Source organism: Pseudorca crassidens, chromosome X (assembly GCF_039906515.1).
Source record: "Pseudorca crassidens isolate mPseCra1 chromosome X, mPseCra1.hap1, whole genome shotgun sequence".
Lineage (NCBI taxonomy): Eukaryota > Metazoa > Chordata > Mammalia > Artiodactyla > Delphinidae > Pseudorca > Pseudorca crassidens.
The window spans coordinates 5,459,355-5,482,474 of record NC_090317.1 but is presented as its reverse complement, the minus strand read 5'-3'; the positions used below and the strand labels follow the sequence as shown (position 1 = coordinate 5,482,474).

The window sequence follows — 23,120 nt, the reverse complement described above, 5'->3', positions numbered from 1 at the left end:
TGGCTCGGGGCACTTAACACTCCAGGGCTCGCTCCTGGAGCCCCACCGCCTCGTCCCATGTTGTCTTATTCTGTGGGACTTAGGGGACGTCTCACCACCTTCCTCATGTGACAGTGGCTCCTAGACCATCACTCTAGGTGTGGGTGTGTCCTGCTTTTCCTAGCGTTCCCGCTACTAACACAGGCCCTTCCGGAGAGCAGAGGCTCCGTGGAGGTCTGCGGAATAAACAAGCCGGTGGGCAGGGGGCTTATTGACGCAGATGAACCTTCTCCTACTTTCTTAAAATACCCGTGCAAATCCAACTCAACAGAGATAGTTCGTTTTATTTACAGAATGACAGACAAGACAGGGAAGCAAGAATTGGAACAACAATGGCTTTTATTTTTCTATTTCTTCCCCCATCTATATCACTGCTAAGGACTTCCACATTTCCAGAGCAGTTCTGATTCCAATTCCCTGTTATCTTGTACACGGTCACAAAACGAACTGGGAGATTTCCCAACCTCTCTTACAGAACAGCAAAACTCTTGTTCTTGAACTGAATTAGTGCAAATACCTGTGGGATTAACGTCATACACAAAGTTAGACACTGAAGCTTGTTTAGTCTTCTATTCAAAGAACCAACATTTGAAAAATTCCTAAAGAAAACGACATGGAAGTCCATGTCAACATACACAACAGGAACCCAAAATGCTGCACACCGGCTTCCCCCAACTCGCCCGGCTCTCACTGCTTAGAAGGCTGACCGCTCCCTCTTCAAACTCAGAGTGAAGGAGCAGCCCCCCTTCCTGCCCCACGGGAGAAGCTGCTGGACGTGGGACTGGCTGCTGCACTGGCTCAGGCTCCCTCTTCCTCATCGCTCACACTCCCTGCAGACACGGATGGGAAGAACCTGGGAGCCATGCTATTGCTCCTGAGCAGATGCTGCAGGACCTGACACTCGCTGGCCTCCGCGTAGGCCCGGGGACCCCACAGGAACTCGTAGCGGGCAGGGTCGCTGTGGGGCACCTGCCGGTACTTCAGGTAGCCCGTCTGCACCCACACTTCGGTGAGCAGCTCCCTCCCGCCACAAAACCCCAGGGTGTCTAGCTTTCCCCACACCTCCTCCTCAGGGACGCGGTCACCGAACAGGGTGACCATGGTCAGGACCAGCAAAGGGAGACCGGCCTCGGGCGTGCGCTGCCAGTCGCTCAGCACTGCATCCCAGGTGAGGCCCAGGGTGGGGACCAGGAAGTAGGTGCGCTGGCGGGGGTCCACCACCTTCACGTCCACGCCAAACAGCAGCTGCAGGCACTCGCAAACGAGGCGGAGGACCACGGGGAAGTGGTCCCGATGCTCCCGGACGACCGTACTCAGCATCTCCGCCTCGGAGGTCGGCTCCCCGGTACGAAACTTGAGGAGCAGGAACCCCACCAGGTCAGCCATCAGCGCAACAAGTGCCTCGCGGGACAAGGGCTCGGCATAGGCGGAGAAGGAGGGGGCGCCAGGGGAGGCGGAGGACGAGGGGGATGCGGCCTCCTCCCCCGCAGCCCCCAGCAGCGGCGCCTCCACAGGACCCTGGGCCGGGACTGGGGCCTCAAGGTCGGCCTCAGGCTGGCGGAGCTCACTCATCTCGACCAGGGGCCTGATCACTGGGGTCGGGCCGCCCACGGGAGTGTGGGCAGGGGACCTCGTACCTGGGGTAGAGAGGGGGTGTGAGCGGCCTCGGCGGAGAAAGGCACCCTGGGCAGCCCTGACAAAGGCCACTTACAGGTCTCGTCTCAAGGGCTGCCCTCGGGCCTCACAGGGGCGCTCCTCCCGGGTGGCCTGTCCCCTGCCAACCTGAAGAAGGAAGTGAAGGGGCTCCTCAGGGTGCAGCCAGCACGGCCCCAGGTTCTGGGGCTGACAGGGCGGTGGGGTGACTTGGGTGTTGTGGGGTCCCCTCTGTTCTGGGAGGGGGAGCCCCTGGGTACACACTCAGGGCACGCACCTCCCCTTGGCTCCTGGCGCTGCCTGGGCCTCCTCTGCTCTGTGCCCTGAGGACACGGTCCTCAGACCTGGGCCTTCGCCTCCCGGGTCCTGGAGCCCCTGTAAGAGGAATGGAGGGCGCACCTCTTGTGTACACTGTGGCACAGCTCTGGGCCTCGGTGCTGGTAGGAGGATTGGGCCGGACTCTGTGAGGTCCCCCCAGTTCTGAGTTCTGGGGTGGGTGGTCCCCTCGGGGCTCGCTCGTCGTGCTCACTGTTCCCCTTAAGGGCCTGGACCCTCCCCTTTGCAGGCCGGAAGGGAAACTCAGAACAGGACCCCGAATCTGAACAGAAAGCAGTGAGGGGGCCCCACAGGTGGCCGCACCTGCCCAGGGCCTCCCGAGGGTCCTAGGATGGGGAGATGCTGGGTCCTCACCTCCTCCTCACATCCTGCCTGGCCTCCCAGCGCTGACCACAGGGGCAGGTTTCTGTTGAGGCCCCTGTTCCAGGGCTGGGGGTCTGCTCAGTCCTCCCTCGGGGTCCTGGGAGTCCACCCTCTGGACCTGAAGGCTCACCCCTCACACCAAACACCTGACGTCCTGAGGACCCCGACCCAGAGGTCAGGAAACATCTCATCTGCTGACCGTGCTCTGGCGCCTCCAAGGCCCCCGCGGAAGGGCAAAGGATCCCTCCCTGTGTCGGGATCTAACGTCCTCAGTCCTTCCTTCCTCGCGTGCAGGCTGGACTCTGGGCAGGACCTGGGATTGTCCCGTCTGCCAGTGTGAGTCCCTGCTCCTTATACCAGGTCTCCAGTCTCCCTGAGACCCTGACGTCAGGACGTCAGGACAGGCCTACCGTGCTCATCCCACCCCGGGGCCTCCCACGGCCACCTGCAAGGGCGGTGATCTGGTGGGTCCCTTTTGTCCTCCCTCAAGGTCCCCTCAGTCCTGCCTAAGGGCCCTAACCTTAGTCCACCAGGGACCTGAAATTTTACCCTCTGTGCTCATGAGACCCCGTCCCTTATCCCAGGTCCCCAGCTTCTCTGAGACCCGGATGTCAGGAAGTGCTGCACGTGCTCATCCCGCCCTTTGGCCTCCCAGGGCCAACTGTGTTCTGGGGTCCAGGTTCCCCTCAGTCCTCCCTCAGGGCACTCACCTTGACTCCACGGAGGACCTGGGATTCTCTCCCGTGCCCACCAGACACCCCGACCCTTATACTGCCTCCCCAGCCTCTCTGAGACCCCGCCCCTCAGCGTCTCTGATACCCGGATGTCAGGAAGTGCTGCACGTGCTCATTATGCCCTATGGCCTCCCAGGGCCAACTCTGTTCTGGGGTCCAGGCTCCCCTCAGTCCTCCCTCAGGGCACTCACCTTGACTCCACGGAGGACCTGGGATTCTCTCCCGTGCCCACCAGACACCCCGACCCTTATACCCCCTCCCTAGCCTCTCTGAGACCCCGCCCCGTACTCTGCTCCCCAGCGTCTCTGAGACCCGGATGTCAGGAAGTGCACGTGCTCATTCCGCCCTATGGCCTCCCAGGGCCAACTCTGTTCTGGGGTCCAGGCTCCCCTCAGTCCTCCCTCAGGGCCCTCACCTTGACTCCACGGAGGACCTGGGATTCTCTCCCGTGCCCACCAGACACCCCGACCCTTATACCCCCTCCCTAGCCTCTCTGAGACCCCGCCCCGTACTCCGCTCCCCAGCGTCTCTGAGACCCGGATGTCAGGAAGTGCACGTGCTCATTCCACCCTATGGCCTCCCAGGGCCAACTCTGTTCTGGGGTCCAGGCTCCCCTCAGTCCTCCCTCAGGGCCCTCACCTTGATTCCACGGAGGACCTGGGATTCTCTCCCGTGCCCACCAGACACCCCGACCCTTATACCCCCTCCCTAGCCTCTCTGAGACCCCGCCCTGTACTCCCCTCCCCAGCGTCTCTGAGACCCGGATGTCAGGAAGTGCTGCACGTGCTCATTATGCCCTATGGCCTCCCAGGGCCAACTCTGTTCTGGGGTCCAGGCTCCCCTCAGTCCTCCCTCAGGGCCCTCACCTTGACTCCACGGAGGACCTGGGATTCTCTCCCGTGCCCACCAGATACTCCGACCCTTATACCCCCTCCCTAGCCTCTCTGAGACCCTGCCCCGTACTCCCCTCCCCAGCGTCTCTGAGACCCGGATGTCAGGAAGTGCTGCACGTGCTCATCCCGCCCTATGGCCTCCCAGGGCCAACTCTGTTCTGGGGTCCAGGCTCCCCTCAGTCCTCCCTCAGGGCACTCACCTTGACTCCACGGAGGACCTGGGATTCTCTCCCGTGCCCACCAGACACCCCGACCCTTATACCCCCTCCCTAGCCTCTCTGAGACCCCGCCCGGTACTCCCCTCCCCAGCGTCTCTGAGACCCGGATGTCAGGAAGTGCTGCACGTGCTCATCCCGCCCTATGGCCTCCCAGGGCCAACTCTGTTCTGGGGTCCAAGCTCCCCTCAGTCCTCCCTCAGGGCGCTCACCTTGACTCAGCGCAAGACGTGGGATTCTCTTCCGTGCCCACCAGACACCCCGACCGTTATACGCCCTCCCCAGCGTCTCTAAAACCCGGATGTCTGGAAGTGCCACACTTGTTCATCCCGCCCTATGGCCTCCCAGGGCCAACTCTGTTCTGGGGTTCAGGCTCCCCTCAGTCCTCCCTTAGGGCTCTCACCTTGGCTCCACGCAGGACCTGGATTCTCTCCTGTGCCCGCCTGAGACCCCGCCCCTTATACCCGCTCCACAGTCTCTGTCAGACCCTCACCCTTATACCCTTCCCTGCCTTCAGCCCTGGGAGGCCCTGGGGCGGAATGAGCACTTGGCAGCGAGTCCTCACTTATGTATCCGGGTCTCAGAGAGGCTTCGGAACAGGTATAAGCGTCCGCTCTCAGGTGTGCTATGGCTAGAATCCCAGGTCCTGCATGGAGTCAAGGTGAGGGCCCTGAGGGAGGACTGAGGAAAACGTGGACCCCAGAACAGAGTTGGCCCCTTGAGGTCATAGGACGGGATGAGCACATCAGCACTTCCTGACTTCCGGGTCTCAGAGAAGCTGGGGACCTGGGATAAGGGGTGGGGTCGCATGAGGGCAGAGGGTAAAATGTCAGGTCCCTGGTGGACTAAGGTTAGGGCCCTTAGGCAGGACTGAGGGGACCCTGAGGGAGGACAAAAGGGACCCACCAGATCACCGCCCTTGCAGGTGGCCGTGGGAGGCCCCGGGGTGGGATGAGCACGGTAGGCCTGTCCTGACGTCCTGACGTCAGGGTCTCGGAGAGACTGGAGACCTGGTATAAGGAGCAGGGACTCACACTGGCAGACGGGACAATCCCAGGTCCTGCCCAGAGTCCAGCCTGCACGCGAGGAAGGAAGGACTGAGGACGTTAGACCCCGACACAGGGAGGGATCCTTTGCCCTTCCGCGGGGGCCTTGGAGGCGCCAGAGCACGGTCAGCAGATGAGATGTTTCCTGACCTCTGGGTCGGGGTCCTCAGGACGTCAGGTGTTTGGTGTGAGGGGTGAGCCTTCAGGTCCAGAGGGTGGACTCCCAGGACCCCGAGGGAGGACTGAGCAGACCCCCAGCCCTGGAACAGGGGCCTCAACAGAAACCTGCCCCTGTGGTCAGCGCTGGGAGGCCAGGCAGGATGTGAGGAGGAGGTGAGGACCCAGCATCTCCCCATCCTAGGACCCTCGGGAGGCCCTGGGCAGGTGCGGCCACCTGTGGGGTCCCCTCACTGCTTTCTGTTCAGATTCGGGGTCCTGTTCTGAGTTTCCCCTCCGGCCTGCAAAGGGGAGGGTCCAGGCCCTTAAGGGGAACAGTGAGCACGACGAGCGACCCCGAGGGGACCACCCACCCCAGAACTCAGAACTGGGGGGACCTCACAGAGTCCGGCCCAATCCTCCTACCAGCACCGAGGCCCAGAGCTGTGCCACAGTGTACACAAGAGGTGCGCCCTCCATTCCTCTTACAGGGGCTCCAGGACCCGGGAGGCGAAGGCCCAGGTCTGAGGACCGTGTCCTCAGGGCACAGAGCAGAGGAGGCCCAGGCAGCGCCAGGAGCCAAGGGGAGGTGCGTGCCCTGAGTGTGTACCCAGGGGCTCCCCCTCCCAGAACAGAGGGGACCCCACAACACCCAAGTCACCCCACCGCCCTGTCAGCCCCAGAACCTGGGGCCGTGCTGGCTGCACCCTGAGGAGCCCCTTCACTTCCTTCTTCAGGTTGGCAGGGGACAGGCCACCCGGGAGGAGCGCCCCTGTGAGGCCCGAGGGCAGCCCTTGAGACGAGACCTGTAAGTGGCCTTTGTCAGGGCTGCCCAGGGTGCCTTTCTCCGCCGAGGCCGCTCACACCCCCTCTCTACCCCAGGTACGAGGTCCCCTGCCCACACTCCCGTGGGCGGCCCGACCCCAGTGATCAGGCCCCTGGTCGAGATGAGTGAGCTCCGCCAGCCTGAGGCCGACCTTGAGGCCCCAGTCCCGGCCCAGGGTCCTGTGGAGGCGCCGCTGCTGGGGGCTGCGGGGGAGGAGGCCGCATCCCCCTCGTCCTCCGCCTCCCCTGGCGCCCCCTCCTTCTCCGCCTATGCCGAGCCCTTGTCCCGCGAGGCACTTGTTGCGCTGATGGCTGACCTGGTGGGGTTCCTGCTCCTCAAGTTTCGTACCGGGGAGCCGACCTCCGAGGTGGAGATGCTGAGTACGGTCCTCCGGGAGCATCGGGACCACTTCCCCGTGGTCCTCCGCCTCGTTTGCGAGTGCCTGCAGCTGCTGTTTGGCGTGGACGTGAAGGTGGTGGACCCCCGCCAGCGCACCTACGTCCTGGTCCCCACCCTGGGCCTCACCTGGGATGCAGTGCTGAGGGCCGGGCAGCGCACGCCCAAGGCCGGCCTCCTGGTGCCGGTCCTGGCCGTGATCACCCTGTTCGGTGAACGCGCCCCTGAGGAGGAGGTGTGGGGAGTGCTCGGCAACATGCGGGTGTGTGCCGGGAGGGAGTCCTGCATCTATGGGGAGCCCAGGGAGCTGCTCACCAAAGTGTGGGTGCAGGAGGGCTACCTGGAGTACCGGCAGGTGCCCCACAGCGACCCTGCCCGCTACGAGTTCCTGTGGGGTGCCCGGGCCTACGCGGAGACCAGCAAGTGGCAGGTCCTGGAGCATCTGCTCAGGGTCAGTAGCTTGGATCCCAGGTCCTTCCCATCCCTGTGTGCAGGGGGTGTGAGCGACGAGGAAGAGGGAGCCTGAGCCAGAGCAGCAGCCAGGCTCCTTCCAGGCCCAAGTTCACTGGTAGCAAGTGAGGCTGGTCCTTCACTCTGAGTTTGAAGAGAGAGCGGTCGAGTTTCCAAGTAGTGAGGGCCCCTGCGAGTGGGGGGAACATGGTGTGTAGCATCTTTGGGTTCCTCTTGTGTAAGATGACATGGAATATCATCTGTGTTTTCTTTAGGAGTTTTTTAAATGTTATTCCGTTTAATGGAAGACTAAACAAGCTTCAGTGTCTAACTTTGTGAATGACATTGATTAGAATGTGTTTATAATTACCCAGTTTAAGAACAAGAGTTTTGCTCTTTTGTAAAAGAGACTGGGAAATCTCCCATTTCATTTTGTGACCCTGAAGCAGATAACACGGAATTGGAATCAGAACTGCTCTGGACATGTGAAAGTACTTAGCAGTAATGTAGATGGGGGAAGAATTAGAAAAATAAAAGTAATCGTAGTGAGTTTTTGCTTCTTATCCTGCTTGTCTGTCATTCTGTAAAACTAAGCTATCTCTGTTTAGTTGGATTTGCACGGTGATTTACGAAAGTATGAAAAAACTGATTTGCGTAAGTAAGGCCCCTGCTCTCCGGCTTATTTATTCGGCAGACCTCCACGGAGCCTCTGCTCTCCGGAAGGCCCTGTGTTAGTAGCGGGAACGCTAGGAAAAGCAGGACACACTCACACGTAGAGTGATGGTCTAGGAGCCGCTGTCACATGAGGAAGGTGGTGAGACGTCCCCTAAGTCCCACAGAACAAGTCCACATGGGACGAGGCGGTGGGGCTCCAGGAGCGAGCCCTGGAGTGTTAAGTGCCCCGAGCCAGGGCAGTTTGGGGCTTTGGGAAGCGGGGCTTCCTTCTGTGGGGAGGTGATGGTGATGAAGCTGGGTGGTGGCAGCAGCCAGACCTGCAGGCGGTGTGACTGGGGTTTGGGGGGAAAGTCTGAAATGCGACATTACTGTGAGGTGTCCTTCTGGATCACGGATGAACCCGAGAGAAATCTCACACTCGGGCAGGAAGGAAGGGGTCCCGGCTCTTGTTGCATTGCAGTTGACCATAGTGAAGAAGTAGGTGTTATATATGCAACAGCTGGAGAAACGCGGTCATACTCCCTTGACGTGATGCCCAGAGTCCGTGGACAGGCCCTCTTTTCCCTGTTCTTGGGGGAACCAGAACCCAAGGTGCTAATTAGCTTTAATCATTATCGTGACTGTACTTTGGCAATTGTAATCAAGGACTCGATGTCTGGCGGGGCTGAAATGAAGCAAAGGAACGGTTTGGATGGAAGAGCATCTGGGAGGGATGCAAAGCCTTGTTCCTTGATTCTATTTCCTGGAGCTTCGTGTCGTATCTCGCTGGGAACACCCCTCCGCACCCGAATTTAACACACCCTCTAACTGGGAAAATTTCCTTAGTTTTATTGATGAAACATCTTGTTTGGCTAATTAGCTTTTCCACATCCTATTGAGCTGCATATTCTCTGACACGACCGGGACAAGAAACCGCCCAACCAAATGCCAGAGGAGAGAGGGGAAGGGTCTGAGGCCGAACAACATGAGAAATACCTGCCCATCATCGAAGTTCCAACAGACGCCAGGCCCTGTGAGCTGCCCTACGTAGCTCACACACATCCCTGCAGCCCGAGACAGGGCTCATCACACCCATTCGCTTCACGGGTGAGGAACCTGACGCCACGGGGCTGGAGAATCTTCCCAGGATCACGTGCTGGTAAGTGACAGCGTGGGGACCAGAGCCCTGGTCTGAATTCCTCTCGAGCCCACGCTGTTCCCACCCACCCCAGCCCGTGGCTGACCTTCTGACTGGCGATTCACTGCTCTTCTCAGTGTCACACGGTGTCTTTCAGTTGACAAAAAGCAGGCCCAAGAAAGGAAGGTGCCAAGGAGAAGCAGAGACAGTGTGGGGCTCGTCTGTGGCTTGTTGAGAGCTGACACCGCCAGGGGCTGGCATTTCTGGCCAGTCCCGGCACCTTCCCGTGTGACGGCGCCCTGTCCCTGCTCCTGCCCTGGGGCCCTCCTGTCCAACGGGAACCTGGCCGGCTGAGCTGCTCATGGCTGAGCCACGGGGAGGGAGGGACTGAGACTGCCTGGGACTGACTGTAAGGCCCCAGTGCCTACTGGGATAAGGCCCCTGCAGGAGCCTCCTCAGATACTGGAGGGAAGTTAACGCTGGCAGACACCCCGAGACCCTGGCGGCAGCGAGGGAGGGGAGCGGCTGGGGGGCCTCTGGGCTGGGGGCATCAGGGCGCGGAAGCCAAGGGCAGGGGCTGGAGGGCGAGGCTGGCAAAGGCAGGCCTTGGACGTCGCCAGGGCTTGTGCCTGCCCAGCTGAAGGGTCCCGAGACCCGGCTGAGGAAGACCCCACGGTGCCACACAAACCCACTGCCGGGGCCCGGCTGGCACCTGGCAGGGAGGGGGACCAGGAAGGAGGCAGTTCCTACGGGACCCAGGGGGCGAGGGAGGGCCCGAGGAGGGGGGCAGCAGGCAAGGCCACACAGGCAGGCTGGGCCCAAGGAGGCCCCAGCCTTTGGGCCCCTTCTGAGGAGCCACCGACGGCCTCCACCACAATTCGCAGCCTCCGAGGTCATGTCCCTACAGGAGGAACTGACCCGAAGAATGCTTTGTAAACCAGTTTAGAAGCATAAAGACCAGGGAGCAGGCCCGAATCTAGGCCCGGGAGCTCCATCCAGGATGCCAGTCCTTAGGCTGAAAGGCACCTCGGGCGATCCTCCTGCACACCCTCTTAGCTCTCCCCTTTCAGAAATAGGGCAGTGGCGCTCACAGAGGGCAGATGACCCTGCTTAGTGGCAGAGCTGGGACAGGGACCTAGGATCCTCGCAGACGGGCCTTTCCAAGGTGCCACTCTGTCCGCTACACAGTGACTATGAAGGACAAAGTCGCCCACAACGGCCAGAGAACGCGCATCACCAAACCCACCGTCCTATCCTCCCACCTGCGGTGAAGACGGACGACTCTCACTCGCGTTTCGGCCCGTCCGACACCCAGACCCTCATCTACTTCCAAATGCACGTGGACGGGGGCTTCCCCCGGTCACGTCTAGGTCGGCAAGTAGGAAATTTCCTCGGGACTGAGTCCGTGTCACGCAGGCCCGTTCAAAAGCGTCGAAGCTGAAAGCAAACAAAATCATTCTACGTATCCTCAAGGTAACAGCGGGGACAGGGCCCCGGGGGTGGGGGGGGCAGGGGCGGGCGTGGGGGAGGAGAGCAGGGCTGGCCTGGGGGCGCACCAGTGAAATGCCTGCTTTCAATGGGACAGGCTACACGCCGAAGCCCCAGATCGAGTCCTTCAAAGGGCAAGCACCCACGGAGACCCAAGGTGGGCGTGGGAGGCCAGGATCGGGGGGAGCAGAAGCCAAACACCCCACTGCGGAAAGGAAACAGGGCTTTCGAGGCAGCTTCCAGGGAGGCTGAATCCGACGGTCTGGGAAGGCGATGGGAAAAGGACGCACGCAGGTGTTCCAAAAGTGAGCGCTCTTGGGCCACGAGAAGGGCTTCCACGGGAAGAAATGGACGCTGAAGACAAGCCCTCTGTGATCCGCACAGGGATGGGGTCTGGGGGCAGGCAGAGCCCAAAAGGAGGCTCGATGCCCAGCGGAGGGCACGTGGCTATGCCCTCCCACGCGGCATCGTGGGCAGGGCTGTGTCTGAGGTGCTTGGGGAACACTCGAGTTGAATGTGAGGTCGCGCACAGCCCTACTCTGGGGACAGCTTGACCTGGGAGGCAGGAAATCAGGACCCTTTGTTTGGGCCCATCTGAGCGGGACCGGCCAGCTGGCAGGAACAGCTGCAAGCGACCAGAGCCGGAAGGGGGATGGGGGTGGGGGGGGTGGGCACCGACTCAGGCTAGGCCAACCAGCCCGCTAGGGAGCCCCATCTTCTGGGAGGGACAGTCGCCAGGGGCCCACGTGATCCCTGTGGTCTCAGTGGCAGCCAAGCTACGCCTCGCCAGGGCCTGGCCCTTGAGCACATCGGAAGCCAGCATGAAGGGATGGGAGTGGAGACAGGATCACGTTTCTCAACCCATCCGGGGCCTGGCCCCTTGAAACAAGGTGCCTGGCGGCAGACGGAAGTCTTTCCCGGGAACTTGAACCACACTTTTCGAGGCTTTTAGAAAAAAAGACACTTGGCCAGGGCTCCCTCTCCAGACCGCCTCGGTGACATCACGTGACAATAAAGAAGACTGCGACTTGAGCGGCTGGCTGCCCCACTACCGAGATTCTAGAGTCTTGCGGACAGTATTTACTGGGCACCCCCGCTCTGGTCCAAGGCATTTCTGCCCTGAGAGTTCAGTCATACGGTCTCAGGTGGAGAATGCTCCCAATCCAGACTGGCTCCATGGCTAGTCAGAGCAGCGATGAGCTGTGTACAGCCATGCTGGGCCCATCGGCTGACGCAGAGCCAGCAACGTGGGTCCCCTCTCGTGCGTCCCCGCATCCCAACGTGGATTCACGGGAGAGTTCGGAGAAGCAGGGCGACCAAGCCGAGAGCCCAGATCCCGTCTCCCAAGACAACCCGCCACCACAGGGCGCAGACTACGGTGTGGCCAACCAGAGCATTCTTCAGCTCTCCCTCCCAAGAAAGCTCTGGACGATGGCGGAGGAGCCCGCCTTCACCTCTGTGCGCTGGAATGACAAGGGAGATATGGTGATCGTCGAGGAAGACCTCTTCCAGAGGGAGGTTCTTCACCGCAGAGGCGCAGACAGGATTTTCAACACAGACAGCTTGACGACTTTCATCCGCCAAATGAACCGGCACGGATTCAGCAAAATACGCCTGACCAGCCACTCTCCAGGGAAGAAGAGGCTGATGGTAAAGTAGAAAGCCCTTCCGCTGCCCACGTTCTCTTGTTATTCGAACACCTCCCGGGGAGGCCAGATGGGCCACGTGCTGAACGGGTTTCATTTCCGAGAATAGGTTTCCTCACGTGAGAAGGTAGTTAAGGAAAGATGAGAAAGTAGAGCCTGTGGTATTCAGCCACAGCCCCTTAGAGGGGACCTGCAGGTGCGCCTACAGACCCTCTCGAGAGGCCACGAGATGTCAGGTAGCGACAGTAACACCTCGACCGAGGCTCGCCTCGGGGAGCTCTAGGGAGCGCACACTCCAGGGCGGAATAACCTGCCAGGAACTTAAAGAGACCTTTTCTCCACAGTCAGATAAGACCATTATGAGGGACGGGGGTGGGCGGGGAGGAGTGGGTATTTTCTCCCAGAATGGCTAAAGTGATTCGTTTCATTTCAGATCTTCTGCAACTCCAACTTTCAGAGAGACAAGCCTCTGCTCATCGAGAACATTCAGAGAAAATGCAACCTGGGAGCAACTGATCAGCCCGGGACCAGCGCAACAGCCCCGAAGGGAAAGAAGCCGGTGGCTGCCACTAGACGCTCCCCACAAATCCCTTACAACGATTCCACCACCCAGAAGAAAGCCCCAGGTGCTCAGGGGCCCAGCGCTACCCAGCCTCTCCTGTCCTCTAGCACGTGCTCTACGAGCGGGATGGGCCAGGGGACACCACGCCCCCAGTGAGCAGGGCGGCCTGAGCGGGCAGGGCACTCCCTGGAATGTCACTTCTGTGCCCCCGCTATGGCGCCAGGGAACTGCCCGCCAGCCCCACGGTTTACCCGGCTTATGGCTCGGAGATGTCTCTGTACAACAGCTGTCTCTCCCTCCTGCCGGGGGCCCTTTTAGCTACGTCCCCAAACAAGGTCCCTGAGGTGGACGAGGAGTAGGGGGGCTCCTCAGACTGCAGGCGTGCTCTCCGCCAACAGTGCAAGGACCACTGTGATCCCTGAGCTCGCAGGCCCCTGGGGACACACAAAAAGCCCCATCTCATAACCAAGAACCTACTTTTGTCTCTAATAAAGAAAAGCCAAGGTCCACGGGAGCAAATGAAGAATCGAACGAGAAGTGCGAGTCTTGTGTCCTTTCTAACTGTCCGTACTAGTCACACATCTCAGTGGACGGGCCCGACGAGGCTGGAAACCCACAGCCCCGGCAGGCTTTGGTCCCCGCCGCCCCCTTTCGTTTAGAAGCCGCAGCATTTCCCACGCTCAGCCACGGACGTGGCTCGGGAGCGCTGAGGCCAGCCCAGGACAGGCTGGTCCCTGGGCCTTGCCTGCTAGTCAGGAGGCAGCACAGCCTGGCTCCTGACCTCAGGGGTGTCACCTTCCATTAGTCATGCATCCTGAAGCAGAAGGAGCCTCCTCCTGGGTCCCCCTACGATGCCAGAAGTTTCTGACCCGCAGCTGAGCGTGTGTCCAGCCCACCATCCAGGGGCCTCCCAAAGAGGCCCGCCGGAAAGGAGGGCCATCCCACCCACCAAGGTAGGCGTGCACACTGCCGTCTGCCTCAGAAGAGACGGGCCCTTCCCAGCCGACACCTGGGGGAAAGCCCAGCACCTTCAGAGGTGACAACCCCTAGAAAGCTTGCTGACAAATGGCCCCAAACCCCACAGAGAAGTAAGAGGTTTCCACAAAGCGAGCGCCAGCCCTTTTCACTTTGCCGTCAGAGCTGTATTTAGGAGCCTGTCTTCGGACGTGAAGTGGCCGGGCAGCACGTCTAACACACACGCTTCGTGAGCCAAGGGACGCTTTACAACAGGGCCAGGGTCACCTGCAAGGACAGACCGCGCCCTCTTTCTGGGCCTGCGGTCCTCTCCCGCGTGCACGAGGCCCGCCACCGGCCTTCCCCCATCGTTCGTTCCCCAGACGCGGTCCAAACATCTGGGAGTTCTGACCAGGCCAAAGAGGGGAAAACGCTAACCGGTCCCCTCAAAACACATCTCTCTCAACCACCCAGAACCAGTAGGGCCAAAACGAGTGGCACTGCCATCTTTTCCTAAAGGTCAAAGTCCTCGAGACTCTGTCGCTGAGCCCAGAGCGGCATCGCACGAGGAGAGTCCCAACCCCTGTCCCTGCACCAGGTGGGCACGTCTGCTTCCGTGAACAGCACGGAGCGGGCAGCGCTCCCCGGGGCAGGGCCGATTCAGACCGAACCAGACGTGCACGTCCAGGGCGTGAAGGCGAGTGGACGGTGGCACAATGAGCCGGTCTCTCGGTCACCTTCCTCTCGAGAGCGCAGTCTGGTCAGGCCTCCTGCCCAAAGGGGATCAGGTGCTCGGGGATGTCCACCTGGAAGACGTCCTTCCCGCCCCTCCCGGGGACAGGCTGCAGCAGCCAGCGGGGGTTGGCAAGCGCAGTCAGGTACTTCTGCTGCAGGTTGGGCAGCAGGGCTTGATTCTCCAGCTCCGCAACCTCGTTGGGACCTAAGTTTTCCGGGCACAGCGAAGTGTCCCCAATGTCAACCAGCCCTGTGCACAAAGACACAAGCACACAGATGGAGAACAAGGTGATTCAAAGTCACGACCGCTAGAGACCAAGGCCACGTCATCGAGGGGACCCGGGGTGAACTGGGTCCCTCTGGCCGAGCACTTCGCACCCGCCAACCTCGGTTCAGGGAATTGGGGGCGAGGCCGAGGGAGGGAGGGAGGGAGGGAGGGAGAGCAATGAAAAGGAGAGGCCTGGTCCCCCACGACCCCACCAAGGCCCGACCGCTGCAGGCAGCAGGTACAGGTCAGGAGGGCCCCGGGCCGCCGCTGCGGGGGGCCTACGGGCAATCAGGTCCCTGAGCGATCCACCGGGGGCCAGCGGTTGATGTGGGACCTGCCCCCGCCGGGGGCTTTAGGGGACTTCCTCAGGATGCGGCGGGCAGCGGGGGTGAGGCGGGTGCGTGAAGCCGGGCGGGCAGCCCGAGTCCCCAGGTCCCCCTCACACGCAGCTCTGGCTGCCGTGCTGCCTCCCGCGGGCTCTGCCACGGCGCGCACACGGACACACACGGAGGCGAGCGCCACGGGCAGAGCCGGACCCGCCTCTGCCTCTCAGAGCACAAAGGGGGACTGAGGCCCAGAGTGGCGGGGAGGGGACCTTCCCGGCCCCTCCGAAGGCGAGGTGCCTCAGGAAAACGAACCCTAACCCCACACCGACCGGTTCAAAAGAAAACGAGACGCCAAAGCCCCGGGTGAGACCCTGGGGGGCAGCCCCGGGAGGCGATCGTCACTTGCCGGCTATCACTCCGCGGCCGAACTTCTCCCCGTCCCGCAGCAAGGCCTGGATCTGCGCGGGGCTCATCCCCAGCCTCCCGGCCAGCAGCTCCCTCCAGGCCGCGTCCTCCCAGTCCCTGTGCGCGATGTGGACGGCCAGGGTGCGGTGCCGCTGGCCGCTCAGCACGGGCCGCCACCGCGTCTCCAGGGTCTTCACCCCATTTAAGACGAAACCCGCATAAGGCTGCCGGAAGGACAGGCAGCCGAACTTCATCTCCCAGAGCTCCCAGGGCCTCACGCGCCTGTGGAAACACAGAACCAGAACGGTCAAGCAGCCTGACGTGCCGGCCTCCGAGCTCATGACCCGTGGGCCTGACCTCAGCCCCGTGGGCCCCCCGGGCGCCAGCCCCTTCCATCCGTCTCCGCGCCCGTCAGCTGACAGGGGGTGCCGACCGGGGGGATCCGTCCATCAGATGGAGTCCGCGGGGACCTCACAAGGGAGGCCGGGACAGCGAGAGAGAGGCGTGTGGGCAATTCCACGACAGAGGGCACTGGGCCCCGGGCGGCAGAGAGGAGGGAGGGAGGGCCCCTTGGCTTCACAGCCCAGTGGCCGGGCTCTGGCCCTCTCCCGGCACAGACAGGGACAGTCCTGGGCCTGGCTTCTGCCCTGCCCCCGGCCCCGCAGCTCCCTGGCCCTGCCGCTGCCCATGCTCTGCGGATCCCCCATCTTACGCAGGGCTGCTGAGTGCAAATCCTTGGCAACCAACCTTGGCTCGGCCCTGGGGACGGCCTGGCTCTCACATGGCCCTGCCAGGTGTCTCTTCCCCGCGCGCCTTGGGAGCCACCCTCCTCCCACCCCTTCCCGCACCACCGCTTCCACCCCGGCCCGGAGCCCGAGAAAGGATACGTGACGGCAGGAACTACCGGCACTGGTGCGCGTTCCGTCTCCACGCCAGGACCTGGGACGGGCACCATCCAGGGACCATAGAATTCAATCCTCAAATAACCCGGGAGGTTACCGTCACCCCGCTCTGCAGCTGAGGAGGCGCCGAAGGACAGAGAGACAGCGCATGGTTCCAGGGGACCTGACTCCACGCGCCCCCGTCCTCGCCTGCTTTCCTTGTACCTGGGTGGTGGGGGGAGGGTCCCTGCTCACTGAGGACAGAGGAGCAGGGGAGCCGCGGGCCTGAAAGTCAGCCGGGTCACGGCACCGCACGGAGCCTCCACTTCCACGTGGCTGTGAGGACGGGGGACAAGGCCGCAAAGGCAGCCAGTCCAGGACCTTCCAGGGCTTTCCTTCCCCGAGCAGAGCGGAGACACATTTCTCTCCAGGGCCCATGAGGCCCCACATGGTCTGGCTCCTCCCCCTGGCTGCCTGCTCTCCTCGCCCCTGGATTCACTCGCTGCAGCCATGAAGGCCTTCCTTCCATCCCTGGAACGTTCCACGTGTGCTCCTACCTCAGAGCCTTTGGAGAGTGGTAGGGGTCACACCGTGCCCCTGAAATTCACGTGCTGGAATCTCAACCCCAAGTTCCTCAGAGTGTGACCCTACCTACAAAGCAAAGGTCTTCACAGGGGTGATCAAGGTCCGATGAGCTCATTAGGGTCGACCCTCCTCTAACAGGACTGATGTCCCCACAAAAAGGGGCCAGTTAGAGACAGACCGGCACACAGGAGAGCCAGCAGAGCGCCGGGAGTGAGGGGGGCGGGATGGGACAGATTCCCTCCACAGCCCCCACAAGAGCCACCACCGGCGGCACCTAGATCTCGGGCTTCTGGCCTCCAGAACCGCAAGGCAATACGTTCTGTAGTTCAAGCCACCCAGACCGTGGGACTCTGACACGACTGCCCGGGCGAGCGATCACAGAGGGTCAGCCCTGTCCTGGACACCTCTCCACGCGGGGGTGGGGGATGACTTCTCCGCTCACAGCACCTCGGGAACACTGCTTCACGTCTGGACGTCTCCCTCTGTCCTATTTTCACCACCCACACGGTACCCCGTCATCGGCTGTCCCACAGGTTACTGACTCTTCCCCCGCCGATGGGGACTCCCAGACTGCTTGGCACTTTCTGCCCCTCTAGACACTCAACACGACCACACACTCGCTAACTGAAGCCCCGGGCCGGAGGAGGCCCGCGTCACACGGCACACATCCCGAGATGCTGACACACGCCAGCAAACGGCCTTCCGCAAAGGCTCCCCCACGTACACTCTGCCAGCCACGGGCGAGGCTGCCGTGCCCTCACGCACTGGCGGGCCCCCGAGCATCATCACCCCGCTTAACCTCTGCCAACCTGATGGGTGACAAAGGGTCGCCCTCCTCACTGCGTTTGGGTTAGTTACGAGGGAGGCTGGCCAGTCCCTGGGGCCTGGCCGTTTCTCCGGCTCCTACTGGGGTGTGTGACTGGATCCCAGGCTCGCCCGCGGTTTCCGCCACTCAGCTTCTCAGCCAGCCCCTTCCTCACGGGCGCCACCAGATCACAACCACGGGACCCGAACCGTGCGGGCGGAATCCCTGGGGAGAGTCCCTCGGGAAGAAGGCGGCTGAGTGCCCGCCTACCTCTCGACGCAGAGGGTGCCTGCTTGGTGGCCAGAGGAGAAAACACTCTTCCACTTGTCTGGGTGTCTTCACCTGCACGAGAACCAGAGGGACAAGGAGAAAAGTCATCAGCCACAAGACAGCAATGCCGGCCAAGGAACCACAACGGTCTTCTTCTCGGCAGGGACCGGAGACCACCAGGACCCAGGAGGGCCCAACCGATGAGAAACACACGTGCCGCCTCCCTCAGGGTTGGTCCTGCTCATCAAGGCAACGGCTCCGTCCCCGCCCGGCTGGGTCGGGGACCCCACGATGCCTCAGCCCGCAGCACAGAAGCCCATCCCACAGGAGTGACGGTGACCTTACAGCCCAGCAGCTCCCGCATCCAACAGGAGAAAACGACACCTCTCCTCACAGTGCCACGCGGGAAGGATCTGGAGAGCCCCACAGTCCGTGACCCTCAATGGACTCCTGGCTGGGCCCCACCGAGAGGGGAGCCGTGGACAAGCAGCTGAGCACCGCAGGGCAGGGAGGTGGGTGGGGTGTGGGGTGGGGTGTGGGTTGTGGGGGGTGGGGTGTGGGTTGTGGGGGCTGGGGGGTGGGGGCGGTGCCCGCGGGAGGCGGGGGGGGGGGCAGGACTGCGGGCGGCTGGTGCGTGTGGACCAGCGCATCGCGGGACACACACGTGGAAGGATGGGGGGCGGGGACGGTGGCGGTGGAGGGGACAGGAAGGTGCAGCCTCGGCCGCCCCGCGCGCGCTCCCCGACGCAGATCCCGGGAAACTCCCGCCCGGAGGTACCGTCCGCGGGCGCGGCGGGTCCTGGCTCCTTGTGGGCGGGGCGAGTCGCGGGAGCGGTGGGACGGCCCGGCTGCGGCCACCGGGAAGGACGGTCGTCCGCCTCGGGGAACCGGGACCGGTGACAGGTAGCCGCGCCCGCAAGCGCTGACGCTCCTTATTTCCGGGGTGAACGCATGCACGTCCACACGTACGCACGCACGCACGCACGCAGGCACGTAGACACGCACTTACGAACAATCGCGCATTTGCCGCAGGCTCCGGCCGCTAGGAGACAGAGTAGGAGCCGCCAGGCCATGCGGCGCGCGGAAGGCCGGGCCGCTCGGAGGTTCGAGACCGGCGGCGTGGAGCGGCACCCAGAGGAGGACCAGGAAGTGGGCGGGGGAGCGGGTCGGAAGAGAAGGGGCGGGGCTGTGGCGAATAGCTGGGGAGGAGCTGGGGGAGGGGCAGGGCGGAGGTGGGAGGAACGGGGGGGAGGAGTATTTGGGGCGGAAGTGTGGGAAAGAGCTGGGTGAGGAGGAGCTTTTGGCGAAGGAGGCAGAACTGAGGAGGAGTGGGGCCGAGCTGGGGAAAAAGCCGGGCAGGTGCGGGGCGGGGGCGGAGCTGACCGGGATGGAGCTTGGGCCCCTGGGAACCCGTGGAGGGTGGGCGAGGCCAGCTCAGTGGCGGAGGCCAGGCAGTGCCCTTTTGAGTCCCTTGCCTTAGGCGTCCAGTCCGCGCCGCAACAGTCGGCAAGGGTCAAAGTGGAAGCGACCCAGGGTCCTTAGCGACCGAATCCGAGCCTCAGAATGGACCCCAGGGGACAGGGATGCGGGGTGGGGGGGGGGAGGGGGAGGGGGGGGTCAGAGGGGAGGGGGAGGGGAGGGAGGGGGAGAGGGCGGGGCCTCTGGGCTGAGTCTTGCACCTCTGGGCTGAATGCCCAGGCCACCTCCCGTCCAAGCCACCCTGCGACTGCTGGCCGAGTCCTGAGGGACAGTCTTTATCTGGCCTTTTCTGAGGTGAGAAGAAAATTTCTCAGTCGGTTTCCTGTCGCGCCTGGGACCTGGCATGTCCCAAACAAAGCCAAGTTCCCCTTCAGAGCTGTTTCCTGTCCTCTTCCTCCCAGTGGGGGGACGGGGGGGCGGGGCCTCAGCCCACTCAGTGCCGCCCACCTGGCTCTGCTCCTCCTTGCTTTGCTTAGGCAGCCCTCCCTCCCATTTCCTTGGTGACCAAGTCCGGTGTCCCTGCCTCCCAAGTGCCTGATGAGAATAAATGCTCCTCTTTGTGTCCCCACTGCTACTGGCTGACTTCAGGCCTCATGACCTAGGGCCGGTGCTGCTGTCACCTGAGTCTCCCCAGCGGCCGGGACGCCTCCTGTCTGTCCTCCTCCAGTGGGTGCCCCACAGGCCATCGGTTCCGTGTCACACCGCACATCTGTCCTCATCGACCCCGGGCTGAAGACCCTGCCGAGCCCTCTCCTGTTTAAGCCCCAACACCTCCTTGGTGCCCTGGGAGGGCCTTCGGGCGGCCCCAGCTCTCCGTCCTTGTCGCCCAACACCCTGGGTGCCTGTGCTGTCCGTGCACGCTGCGGGCGCGCACGCGCTCTGCGGGTCTCTACACTTCGGCACGTGCGATTCCCGCTCCTGGAGCCCTGGTTCCTCTTGTCCTGGCGAGCTCCTGTCCTCCTCCCAGGCACAGCTGTAACGTCCCCTTCTCCGCCCGCCGCGAGCGTCAGGAGCTCCCGTCTGGGGTTCTGGCAGCGCCCTGTGCCTTCCTGCTGCCTGCCTTCGCTGGGCTCTTCTTCCCGGGCTGGAGCTGCTCTCCAGGAGTCCCGGGAAGACAAGGACAAGCTCTTACTCGTTCCTGTAAGCCGGGCGCCTGCCACAGCTGCTGCTGAGGGGACGTTGGCTCAACAGAGCACTGCTTTCTCTTCCAGCGAGCTGGCCTCCTCTCTCCTTGCGGAAGCCTGAGGAAACAGGAATGCCGGCCCCGAGGTGAGGAGCAGAGGGTGCCTTCGTGGATGTGAGGCCTCGGGGCTGCGGGGCACCTGAGCGATCAGCAGGTCCAACTCCCTCCGTGCCGGTGTCCCCTCCTCGGCTCGTCGCCCCAGGAGTGGTTGCGAGCTGCGTCCAGACACCCCAGCACCTCGTCGGAGTGGTTTCAAATCATGAGGGAGGGTCCCGGGAATGGTGGGTGGGCTGCTGGCGTTGCTCCCGAATCCCGGTTTTGAAGAACTGGAACTTGCCCAGTGAGCTAGAGGCCCGTGATCGGTGGCTGCTGGTTGGGGGACAGCTGTGAGGGCGCTCCGTAAGGACTCCCTTCTCTGACCCTCCCGTGTGTGCTGAGAGGCGGGGAGCCCCAGGTCCCCCGGGGCGGGGGAGGTCCGGGGTAGTGGCTGCCAGGCCAGTTCGCTGCCGGATGGGCGGGCGCAGGAGGAATGGCCTGGCCGTGTTGCAGGTGGGCGTGGGACGGTGTGTGGCTGCCCCCGGGAGAGGGACCCCTCTGCAGCTCAGCCTTGATCTTCAGTACAGCTAAGTCAGCGCCGAGCCTTCAAACCATCTGATTTCTGACTTCCCGGTGACGCTTTCTCCACCTGCTGCTTCCCACACCCTCCAGGAGCAAGGTCCCGGCAGGAACAGGCCTTCTCTCCCTCCTGTCTGCTCACTTGGGGGTCAGCCGGGCCTCCAGCCTGGCCGCTCCCGCCTTCCGCTGCTCGGGCTGCTGCTTCCTCCCAGCCCCTGTGACTGGGCCGCAGCCCACATCCCAGGAGGGAGTCTCCTCCCCAAGCTCCGCTTCCTCCCCCGACACGCTTCTGTCCCCGTGAGGCACCCCATCTTCCTTCTAGGAAGTCCTCGTCGTTTGCGCCACTGCTCTTTGGGGGGCGGTGCCCCCAGGACATCGTCTCCTCTCGGAGCCCAGGGCACCTGCTCTGAGTGCACTTCCCCTTCTGACCCCCGCCCGTGGCACCAGCAGACCTCACTGTCCCTGCGACCCATCTGGGCACTTGCCTCGGCGGCTGCGTCCCCTTCTCGGCCCCGGTGGCCTGGGTGCCTCCAGCCCCCCACCCCAACTGCGTCTTTGAGGCCCGGAGAGGGTTCCAGTTTGCTCCTGCCGCACGTTTGGGGGTACCACCGGTGTGGGACGGGCTCGACCCAAAGTCTCAGTTTCCCTAGTGTCCTCCTTGGTAGGGCTGGTTTCCTCTCTGCAACGCCTTTTGCCCATCTTTCCACTGAGCTGCGTGTCCTTTTTGTGCCGAGTCATGGGAGCTCCTTTCGGGGTCCGGGTACTAGTCCCGCCCTGGTTGTTTGTGTTTCAGATGCCTCCTCCTGCCCCTTGGGGGCTGGTTTCCTCCTCTCTTTGAAGGGCAGCTTTGGACTCGGCATGCGCCTACACCCTCTCCGACCTGTAAGTGCCCCACACGTCAGGGCGTGTCCCGCCGGCCCACTCCCAGGCCCGCCCCCTGGGGCTGGTGGTCCCCGAGGAGCCGGTGCCCTGGCGTCCAGCGCTCTGCCCGTGAGAAAGGGCTCCTTCTTGACTGGGTAAGTCACTCGGTCAGTGCCTGGCTTTAGTCCCTGCCCTGGACTCACGCAGGGCAAGCCCCGGGGCAGCCGTGCAGCTGCAGGAAGATGGCCGGCCTTGTTTTCTCTGCCCCAGCTCCCGGTTTACCTCCTGCCGCCCCACATCTGGCCTGTTTCTAAGACGTGCTCCCCTGCCCCCTCCTTCCCCTCTGTCCCCTGGGCAGCTCCTGTTGGCCGTGTCCCTCTCCACACGGCCCAGATCGAGGGGTCCAGCCTGAGAACCGCAGGTGTTTCTGACTCTGTCTCAGTGACTGGCGCTGCAGGACCTCGGGAAGAAGCTGCACGCAGGGGACCTGCAGACGTGAGCAGCCACTTGGCCGCCGCTGCTCGGGTCGGTGCCTGCGCAGGGAACGTGGCGCAGCACAGGGGGCCTCCTGTGCGCTTCTGGCGATGCCCCCACTTGCATTCACGTTACAGACGGTTATATCGCCTTTGGCTGGGGGCGGGAGATGCTCGTCTCCAGGTCTGCGGCACTCCTGAGCTCTTGGGTCTACGTGCTCTTCAGCGTCCTCAGTCTCTGGGCAACGACCCGGGCCCCAGGCCCTCCGCAGCTGGAGGGGGCCTTCCCGACATCAGGCCGTGGCCCAGTGAATGGGGCCAGCTTCCTTGTTTGAGAGATTCAGGAGTGGGGCCGGGGTGCGGGGGTGGGAGTCTGGAGCGAGCGTTGCCATCCCGTAACCGTGGTCACAGGGCTTGGATGACAGGACTGCTGTGCTCTGTGCCTGTAGGGCCCGTTCAGCCGCCTCCTGAGTATCCCTGTGCTCTCCGTGGCGACTTTACAAAGGACAGAGAGGATGTGAAGAGTCAGGAGCAAGGGACGCCCATGAGGCATCGCCTGGAGGCAGGAAGGTTCGCGAGTGCACGACTGGGGCGTGTTTCCCCTGCTCTTTCTCTACACGTTTCTCCTTTACTCGCTGGAGTGCGTGCAGGGTTGCCATTGGGCCTTACATCCTCTCACTCCCGT

At 62.8% G+C, this 23,120-nt stretch overlaps 4 protein-coding genes and 1 long non-coding RNA gene across 60 annotated transcripts in view; 3 read left to right on the top strand and 2 right to left on the bottom strand.

The window, feature by feature from the left end:
• Nucleotides 1–837: 837 nt before the first annotated feature.
• Nucleotides 838–1,611, bottom strand: LOC137217445 (melanoma-associated antigen 8-like). The gene has a single exon (XM_067724291.1). It carries the CDS (start codon nt 1,609–1,611, stop codon nt 838–840), a length of 774 nt encoding a protein of 257 aa, XP_067580392.1.
• Nucleotides 1,612–6,382: 4,771 nt separating this feature from the next.
• Nucleotides 6,383–7,183, top strand: LOC137217012 (melanoma-associated antigen 8-like). Its single transcript, XM_067723202.1, has one exon. It carries the CDS (start codon nt 6,383–6,385, stop codon nt 7,181–7,183), a length of 801 nt encoding a protein of 266 aa, XP_067579303.1.
• Nucleotides 7,184–11,484: 4,301 nt separating this feature from the next.
• Nucleotides 11,485–13,017, top strand: HSFX4 (heat shock transcription factor family, X-linked member 4). Its single transcript, XM_067723971.1, is given in 4 exon segments — nt 11,485–12,037; nt 12,467–12,659; nt 12,703–12,808; nt 12,810–13,017. Coding segments are annotated over 4 exon segments (1,005 nt in total). The 5' UTR covers nt 11,485–11,539.
• Nucleotides 13,018–13,715: 698 nt separating this feature from the next.
• EOLA2 (endothelium and lymphocyte associated ASCH domain 2) lies at nt 13,716–18,967 on the bottom strand. Of its 7 annotated transcripts, none has more exons than XM_067723126.1 (5): nt 18,834–18,967; nt 17,825–17,896; nt 16,188–16,300; nt 15,285–15,565; nt 14,391–14,534 (listed from the first exon to the last, which is right to left on the bottom strand). In XM_067723126.1, the coding sequence occupies exons 1-5, from the start codon at nt 18,895–18,897 to the stop codon at nt 14,525–14,527; spliced, it is 540 nt and encodes a 179-aa protein (XP_067579227.1). In that variant the 5' UTR covers nt 18,898–18,967; the 3' UTR covers nt 14,391–14,524. The 7 variants fall into 7 exon arrangements, with proteins under 7 accessions (XP_067579232.1, XP_067579233.1, XP_067579230.1 ...); XM_067723128.1 differs by lacking the exon at nt 18,834–18,967 and adding an exon at nt 18,170–18,357; XM_067723131.1 differs by lacking the exon at nt 16,188–16,300 and having other exon boundaries at nt 13,716–14,534; nt 18,834–18,903.
• Nucleotides 18,968–19,000: 33 nt separating this feature from the next.
• Nucleotides 19,001–23,120, top strand: part of LOC137216978 (uncharacterized) — a 155,155-nt gene continuing 151,035 nt past the window's right edge. For 40 of the 50 annotated variants that reach the window (XR_010939963.1, XR_010939957.1, XR_010939932.1 and 37 more), the window contains exons 1-3: nt 19,463–20,572; nt 21,895–22,117; nt 22,321–23,005. This is a non-coding gene — a long non-coding RNA (uncharacterized lncRNA). Of the gene's footprint in view, nt 19,184–19,462; nt 21,763–21,894; nt 22,118–22,320; nt 23,006–23,120 lie in introns of those variants that run through there. The other 10 variants (XR_010939941.1, XR_010939924.1, XR_010939921.1 and 7 more) reach the window with 10 other exon arrangements.